The 9,651-nt window shown below is 34.0% G+C and overlaps 1 protein-coding gene across 1 annotated transcript in view; it reads right to left on the bottom strand.

The window, feature by feature from the left end:
- Positions 1–9,651, bottom strand: part of VPS50 (VPS50 subunit of EARP/GARPII complex) — a 125,785-nt gene that overhangs the window by 59,076 nt on the left and 57,058 nt on the right. Inside the window, exons 14-15 of the mRNA XM_059396840.1 lie at positions 8,591–8,723; positions 5,457–5,545 (exon numbers count right to left, since the gene is read on the bottom strand). Of these exons, the coding sequence (XP_059252823.1) occupies positions 5,457–5,545; positions 8,591–8,723 (222 nt within the window). The remainder of the gene's footprint in view (positions 1–5,456; positions 5,546–8,590; positions 8,724–9,651) is intronic.

Raw genomic sequence — 9,651 nt, forward strand, 5'->3', positions numbered from 1 at the left:
AAGTTGTCAGGAAAGCTGCAGATTACTTTGAAATAGTCATCCCGAATGCATTAGAGGAACTGTAAAAATCTGCCACAGAAGGAACGATGATCCATAGTCAGAAAAGTTACTGCAGCTTAAACAGGAAAGCCTGCTTGTTCAGGACTGTCATAGCCACAGTTTACAACAAAGTGCAGGTATTGGTTAATGCAATATAGTGTCAATTAGATGTACATTCCTGAAGTCTTTCATCTCGTATCGCTTTTTTTTTTCTTTTCATTACATCAGGTATATAGCCCTGTAAACAGTGGTAATAGTACCAGGAATAAAAAATTAAGGAATTTTTAACTTTTAAAAAAAGAGAAGAAATGTAGCATAAGTCACAAAGGATAAAGGTTAATGATCTGATCTCATAAAAATGCTGATCATCTGCATATTGAAAATAGACAATAGACATATAGGAGTGAAAATAGACAAATGACATATAGGAGATTACTCATTATCACATACATCACTTAGAACCTATAAGCAAAAAATGAGCAAATAACTCACAAACCAATAATTAACCGATTTTTAAATGTTCAGCTTCTCTAATAATTAAAGAACTATGAATTAAACACCAATAAAAATATAAACAGATTAAATTGCCCAATTAAAAGATAAAGTCTCTCTCAAAAAAATATTTCTTTTACATTTATAAAAGACACAATTAAAACATGACTTAAAAGCCTTTAAAATAAAGGGACAGTCCAAGGAAAATATGAACAAAATAAACATAGCGATGGTAATAATAAAGCAAGCTAGAATTCACAGCAAAATGCCTCAGGACAATAGAACCACATATTTTTTTAAATTAATGAAGGAAATTACATACAAAGAAGGTAGGTAAAGTGGTTATTAGCACTGCAGCATCAATCAACATAGCATCCAAGTATAAAAAGCAAAAGCTAACATTAGAAATAAAATAAAAACCTGACAAAATTACAATCCTTCTGGAAGATTAAAACTCCTCCCTCAGAATTACACAGGCCAAGGAAACATAGAAAAAATAAAGATATAGATTAGAATAATAAAATTAATAATAAGCTTGCTTTAATATACACATAGAGCTTAACTCCTACCACAAAGAAGAAATACATGGTTATTTTCCAAATGCCCAGGCATAAATTTTTAAAATGGGTGACATTCTAGGATGTAAAGAAAATCTCAAATTCACAAGAAGTAAAAATATTGCAATCCCAATGCTCTATTGTAAAAAGAAATAAGAATCATAAGAATAATATGAATAATTTCTTACATATCAAATATTTAAAGATGAAAATAAAAATCTTGGAATATCGAGACTTTCATCTAGTTTGATTTGTAAGCTCCAAAAGGTCAAGTACCATGGGTTCACCAACATGTTCTTAAATCCACAGTGTCTGCCAAATTGTACAACTGACATGACCTTTTTCTTATAAATTTTCTTTTTTAGTCTAAACGCATGGAAAATATTCTAAAAATTTTCATATCAAAAAATCAGTCTTTCTGATTTTGAGTTTAGTTTTTATGTTAAAAAAGTTATCTTCTTATGCTTTTCACTTTTCATTATCTCTATAATAAATTTATAATAAATGTATACAAATTGTCACATGCTAATTTGTGGTTTGGAATTCAACATTTCAGATGTTAGAAATGTATTATGGTTAGAAATGTATATAACATATATATTTAACACCCACAAGTGGAGTCTAAGGCAGTATCCCAAAATAAAACACATTAATATTCCTGTAACATATAAATGTTCACTTTAATGAGATAAATACTACAAAAAACCTTAAAGACAATACAGGTTTGGTTCTGCTACTAAATGAATTCAAATCAGGTCAGGTTTTGCCAGCTGAATGTGTTATCAAAAAACATTTGTTTTTCAGAGTTTCTGCTTTTTTCAATTGTACTGAGCCTTATAATTTCAATTAATACTCAATGAGTTCCCAAAGTATGCAAAATACTGTTTCAGAACTATTGAGAATTGGGTCGGGGGAGGGCGGCAAAGGAGACTTGGAGTGATGGAGATGAAGATACTTTAAAGCCTGAAACCTACACACAATAGTCTATACTCAAAAGCATGATCACTTCCATTAACTGGCCAAATGCTTAAATGAGAACAGCTTTACTAAACTTCATATTTAGGGACACCTGGGTCGCTCAGTCAGTTAAGCGTCCACTCAGGTCATAATCCGGGGGTCCTGGGATCGAGTCCCACATTGGGCTCTTTGCTCAGTGGACAGCCTGCTTCCTCCCTCTGCCTACCACTGCTCCCTGCTTGTGTTCACTGGCGCCCTCTCTCTCTCTCTCTCTCTGGCAAATAAATACAATCTTACAAAAAAAAAGAAAAACCCACAAAAAACAACTCTCCTATTTAGTAGATTTTCCTTTACCTAGAATGAAATCAAGTTGCCAGACTGAATGGAAACCGACTATATAAAATGCCAGGCCAATATTTCAAAGCACACTGAGTTACCAGAAATTCTATCATGGATTCTACAATTTCAATTAAGTATGACTAGTGTCTATTAGTAGGAGACTAAATCAGGAGATTAAATCAGAAACAATTCATATCCGACTTTAGATGTATACTTAATGAGATTTCCCTTTCCAGTAAACATAATATTCAGAAAAAAGTCAGCCCAAACCCATAATTAATGGTAAATAAAAAGTAGTTTAATATATAACAAAAACCATACATAAAAACCCCACAGCTAACATACTCAGTGTTGAAAAAAAACTGAAAGCATTTCCTCTAAGATCAGGGACAAGACAAAGATGCTATTCTTGCTACTTTATTCAACGCAGTATTGGATGTCCTAGCCACACCAATAAGACAAGAAGAAGGAAGAAGAAGCACCCATATTTGTAAGGAAGAACTTAAATTGTCACTGGAAGATGACAGGATATTATACATAAAAAAGCTTAAAGATGCGACCAAAAATCTACTAGGAATAGTAAATGAATTCAGTAAAGTTGCAACACAAGATTAATACCTAGAAATTGGTAGCATTTCTGTAAACTAATACCAAAGTAGCAGAAAGACAAATTAAGAAATAATTTCAGGGGCACCTGTGTGGCTCAGTGGGTTAAAGCCTCTGCCTTCGGCTCAGGTCATGATCTCAGGGTCCTGGGATTGACCCCCACATCAGGCTCTCTACTCAGCGGGGAGCCTGCTTCCCCCTCTCTCTCTGCCTGCCTCTGCCTACTTGTGATCTCTCTCTCTCTCTGTCAAATAAATAAATAAAATATTAACAAGAAAAAAAGAAAATAATTCCACTTAACTACTGTGCCAAAAAGAATAAAATACCTAGGAAGAAACTTAACCAAAAAGGTGTAAGACCTTTACTCTTAAAACTATGAAACAATAACAAAAGAAACTGCAGACAACACAAACAAATGGTAAGATATTCCATGTTTGTGGACTGGAAGAATTAATATTGTTAAAATGCCCATACTACCCAAAGCAGCCTACAGATTTAATGCAATCCCTATCAAAATACCGACAGCATTTTTTACCAAAGTAGAAGAAATAATTCTAAAATGTGTATGGAACCACAAAAAAGACCCCAAAAAGCCAAAGCAATCTTGAGAAAAAAACAACAGAACTGGAGGTATCACAGTTCCAGATTTCAAGATACACTACAAAGCTGTACTAATCTAAACAGTATGGTACTGGTGCAAAAACAGACACATAGATCAATGGAATAAAATAGAGAGCCCAGATATAAACCTACACTTCTATGGTATGATAAAGGAATATATAATGGAGAAAAGACAGTCTCTTCAATAAATGATGCTGGGAAAACTGGACAGCTACATGCAAAAGAATGAAACCGGACCACCTTCTTAAACCACACACAAAAACAAACTCAAAATAGGGGCAGCTAGTGGCTCAGTCAGTTAAGCAATCAACTCTTGATTTTAGCTCAGGACATGATCTCCATGATCTCCTGATCTCTCCTGAGATCAGGCCGGGTATTGGGCTCTGCTCAGCACAGAGTCTGCTTGTCCCTCTCCCTCCATTTGCTTGCCCCCTCTCTCTCTCAAATAAATAACACCTTAAAAAAAAAAAAAAAAAAACTCAAAATGGATTAAAGAGCTAACTATGAGACCTGAAACTATAAAACTCCTAAAAGAAAGCATAATCAGTAATCTCTTGGACATAAGCCTTATTAGCATCTTTATAGATAGGTCTCCTCAGGCAAGGGAAACAAAAGCAAAAATAAGGTATCGGGACACAAGATTAATACATAGATTAATAAAAAACTTTACATGGTGAAAGAAACCATCAACAAAATGGAAAAGCAACCTACTGAATCGGAGAAGATATTTGCAAATACATGCTATTCTCTTCTGAAAATAGAAGAGGATACACTTTCAGATTTGCTTCACAACATTTTTGTTTAAAAAAAAATCATTTTAATTCTCATGTATTGTAAGCTTATGTAAAACTTTAAAGGGTTAATACCCAAAATATATAAAGAAATTATACAACTCAACACTGAATATCCCAAATAATCCAATTAAAACGGGCAGAGGATCTGAGTAGACATTTTTCCAAAGAAGACATATAGTTGGCCAACAGACACATGAAAAGATGCTCAATGTCACTAATCATTAGGGAAATGCAAATCAAAACCATAATGAGCTATCCTCTTATAACTGTCAGAGTGGCTAAAATCAAAAAGACAAGAAATAACAAGTGTTGAGGATGTGATAAAGGATTGTGCACTGTTGGTGAAAATGTAAATCAATGCAGCCACTGTGAAAAGCAGGATTGAGGCTCCTCAAAAAATTAAAAATAGTTATCATATGATCCAAAAGAGCAGTCCATAAAGAACAAAAAAGAGTTATCTTCAAAGAAATTACACTTTTATCTATGAAATAATAAATTTTAACAAATTAACAAATTTATCTGATAACAACAATTATGCTACTAAACTGCAAAAAAAAAGTTACAGAAGGTACGTTCAGCCAAGAAATACATAAGATGCCCTCAAAGAACAAAAGTCGTTGACTGAGATAAATTTTTTTCATTCTATACTAGATTTCAGCCCAATTACGTTACCTATTTAGTTATCCTTTTCCTAAAATTAATAGAAAAGGAAAGAAAACACAAATGAATGAAATAAAAATAGAGTATCTCAATAAGAAAGCAATTTCTTTAGGAAAGCATACATTTGCCAGGACACTAAAAGCAAAAATGTATTAAAGAAATCTATGCATATTTCCAATGGTGATATTCAAATTTAAAGATTTACAGTCAAATACAACTGTGAGCTAAATTAAAGAAATTAAAGAACAGATTTAGTCCAAAGAAAAACACAGAATTAACTCCATAAGAATGCAAATAAGTACATAAAATTCAAACACTGAATTTCTAAAACAGCTTAGACATGAAACTTTCTGTTGTTTTGTAAAAAAAAAATAATTAAAAAAACCCAAACCTGCCATATTCGTGTAAGTCCATGTTCTAATTTCTTTTTTATGTAGCCACGATCAAAATTAGTTTCTTCAGTACCCATATTACTCCCTTCTGAAAATAAAAGAGGATACACATTTCAGATTTGCTTCACAACACTGTTTCCAAAAAAAAAGAAAGAAATCATTTTAACTCTCATATATTGTAAGCCTATGTAAAATATAGAAAATATGTTCAATATTTATACAATCAAAACAAGGTCAAAAATAGGTGTTCGGATTAAAAGCACTTGATAAGCTATATAAACTTAGACCATGAAATGTTAAGTATTTTAAACTTAAGATCACTCAGTACATATGCAATTGGAGCCCGGATTCCGAGTTGAATACTGGGATCCCAGAGATGGGGTTCTCAGTGACTTCTATACTGCCTACTGCTGGGGCATTACTGGACCCATTAACATAACTTTCAGTTAATATGCATGTTAACAAGAGTACAGACTGCAGAACTGCTCATGCAGTAAGGTAATGATGCACATGCTTTATATTTTTCATGATCCAGAATAGTCTTATCCATTCCAGACAAATAATCTAACAAAGTCCAATTCAACAGGTGAGAGCCATGACCGGCTTGAAAACAAATTTCTCCCTAAAAGCGACTAAAAATACATGTATATACATTTATATTAAACAGATTATGCCTTTTTGTGAATAAACTGTGTAGAACAACTGAGGATATTATTTCATCTTAGGCTAGCAGGGTGAGCACTGGTAACCAGCAAAAGGCCCCTGCCTAGGCCAGACCCCATATTCATGCCTACTGTACCTGTGACCCCTTCTACAGCTTAAGCCTTATTATCTGCATGGTCTGGCTATCAGGGACCCAGTAGCTCAGGGAAGCGCACCTGGATGACAGCTTCAGAGTTTTCTTTTAGAATGGTAGAGTGTTAGGATACCAGTAGTATCACTACTGAACTACAGCAGAGGACATCTTGAGACCCTATCACCTTCATGAAGTTGTATGAAGAAAAAGGTTCAAATTACTGACTCCTGCAATTGTATTCCTTAATGTGAATATGAAAGGAACAATTTCAGGTGAGCAAATGATTTTTTTTTTAGTTCAATATATTGTCAGATTTTAAGCTAATCAGAGTCCTGAATATTCTTAAGATACCCAGAATCAGGTCAAAGAATTATAGTGAAGAGCACTAAGTATATAGGGCTCAAACAGTATTTTAAGTTTGACTGTATACCCCAGTGAAAAATACATACATATACAAAAAAATTCCTGCAAACTATGAGCCTGCAGCAAAAAAACAAACTTCATTATGATGAATACGTATCATCCCCTAAACTCTTATATCTAAGGTGTATATTAATTTGTTCCGAACTTTCTCTCAGGTTTCTCCTTAAATAATGTACTAGCAAAGAGAAAAGAGGTGTTGCAATGTCTTAACAGTTTCCACACCTAGAAAAAAATAAAGGTTGCCAAAACAGGATAAACTTGTGAAGGTCTGGAGTCCCAGGAAGCCCAGCAATTCCCTAAGTAACCTGAGATTAAAAAAAAAAAAAAAAAAAAGAAAGAAAGAAAAGAAAAGAAAAGTAAAGGTCTGTGGACATTTCATCATCATCATCATTATCTCTTGACCCATTTCCTTTGGTATCAGCAGAAACCAGTGTAAGCACTTTACATTACCCCTAAAATTGACAGCAAACTTTCAGGTAGATGCGTTACACCACCCTATGGAACTGTTTGTTTGCTTCGATTTTTTAACGTCCCACTTTAAAAAGGAAGCTGAGCCTAGAGAAGATACCCTTCTTTACATTCTCATCTTTGGAAAATGGGAGTCAAAATCTGAAGCCAAGTGTCTCTTGACTGCTCACAGAGGTAGCAGAGGGATGAGAGTACAGGAGTGGGGTAAAAACAGTCTGGCAGAAACCTTTTCTCTGCTTTCTCCTCTTTCCCCTTCTTTACATTCCCCCAGCAGTGTTTCTAAAAGGATGAAAATCCTTCTATAGAATTTTCTTCTTGCTATTTTCTGCTATTTCTTGCTATCTATATCTACTACCAATATTTATAAGCTTCTTATAAGTCAAGATAAACATTAAACTTACCTCTTTTATACTACCAGAATCCTACAGTATGAATTGTGTTCTTCCAGCCACCCAAACACAGAAATCAAGCACCTCAGAAATTACAAGTTACTAATTTGATTGACTAGCTACATTAAATTGCATGCAACTCAAAAAACTTGTGCAGTGTAATTTATTTTTCCCATATTAAACAGAATGCTGATAAAAACATTTTTCACTTTTTAACATATTTTGAATACTTCATCTATTATTGTTCAAGGATAACCACTTAAGATACATAACTATACAAATGAAGTAATTTAAATATGTCTAGTTAATATTATTGTTCAGAGATTTGTTCTTTATGTAGCTGATTATACCATAATCATTTAAAGTTGTATTTTCCATTCCAAGATTACTATTTTAAAACCTTGTTTTTATGAAATTGTAAGTCCTGCTGTGTTTTCGTAGGAAGAAAAGTATAATTTTAAAAAAAATTTTTTTTAAAGATTTTATTTATTTATTTGAGAGAGAAAGAACATGAAGGGGAGGGAAGAGGCAGATGGAGAAGCAGACCCCCTGCTGAGCTGGAAGTCCAACATGGGGCTCAATCCTAGGACCCTGGAATCATGACCTGAGCCAAAGGCAGACGCTTAACTGACTGAGCTATCCAGGCACCCCAGGAAAGTATAATTATTAATTCTTAGACTCCAGATTTATGAGTACAACTTGAAAATTAGCAAACAGACTTTATATTAAACATTAGCATTACTTTTACAGCAAATTGGACAGACCAGTGTCTTACTTAGTTTGCAATTAATTTTCTTAAAAGCCCTTTGTTAAGAATTTAGTCCTAAAGCCATCATCACATATTCATGAAAACTGGTAGTATCTATCACTTAAGAAGACCTTTGGGCCAGTTAATCCCTGAAGGTAATGGAGCTTTTATAGAAGCTGAATGACTTTCTTCAGTGAATATTTAACCTATGGGTCACTCAAGTTCCTGAAATGGCTATCCCTTTTTTTTCTCCTTATTCCAGAAATATGGCATATTTATAGTTGTTTTTAAAATAAAACAATTTCCTACCAGAAGCAGAAGGAGTATCTTCACTGTCATGCTTTTCATGCCATTCCATAGTCCTGTAATAGCTGAGCATAACTTCCCACAGTGCTTTGCACAGGTCAGCAAGGCATGGAATATAGCTGTCTGGTGTAACATGCTGAAGAAAATGAGAAAAGTCACCTTTAAAAATTATCACAACTTGCAAAAAGGAAATCAATCTATTATGTCATTTATGTAAATTAAGTACCTTTGACAATCCCTAAATTCTAGAAATTACATGGATATTATAGATATTCCATATCTATTAATAACATTTAAAAATAATGTTTTACATAACATGGCCATGAAACAATATGTAGTCTCAAATCTCCCTAATGAAAATGAGTAGATTTTTTTTACCCTCTATTCTTTGTATAAACTACCAGCTTGTTACTCTGCCCTTTTTTTTCTATAGAGAGAGTGATACCTCCATTCCATTTTGCTCTTTCTATCATAATGGAGCATTTGGTTCATCATTTGAGATTTCATAACATTTCTTCCTTTTGTAATCAAACTAGCATAACCAATCATGCCGATAAAACACTGAAAGGCTAGTAAGACAGATATATATTAAGCCCTCCAAAGTAAACAGCTTGTAGAAATAAGCTACACAGCAAATGAGCACATATTGGTAGCAATCCTCTCTTTTTCAAAACATTTTTTCTCTCCATAATGATCTTGCCCTCCTCTAAGCGCCGTGCATATTAAAACATTCATCAAGGATTCTCTGGGGAATTCTACCAAACTCTCAAAGAAGAAATAACACCTATTCTCCTGAAGCTGTTTCAAAAAATTGAAGCAGAAGGAAAACTTCCTGACTCTTTCTATGAAGCCCGCATTACTCTGATCCCCAAACCAGGCAAAGACCCTACCAAAAAGGAGAATTTCAGACCAATATCACTGATGAATATGGATGCTAAGATTCTCAACAAGATCCTAGCAAACAGGACCCAACAGCACATTGAAAAGATTATCCGGGGGCACCTGGGTGGCTCAGTAGGTTAGGCTTCTGCCTTCGGCTCGGGTCATGATCCCAGGGTCCTGGG

The sequence above is a fragment of the Mustela nigripes genome, chromosome 4 (assembly GCF_022355385.1).
Source record: "Mustela nigripes isolate SB6536 chromosome 4, MUSNIG.SB6536, whole genome shotgun sequence".
NCBI classification, from domain to species: domain Eukaryota; kingdom Metazoa; phylum Chordata; class Mammalia; order Carnivora; family Mustelidae; genus Mustela; species Mustela nigripes.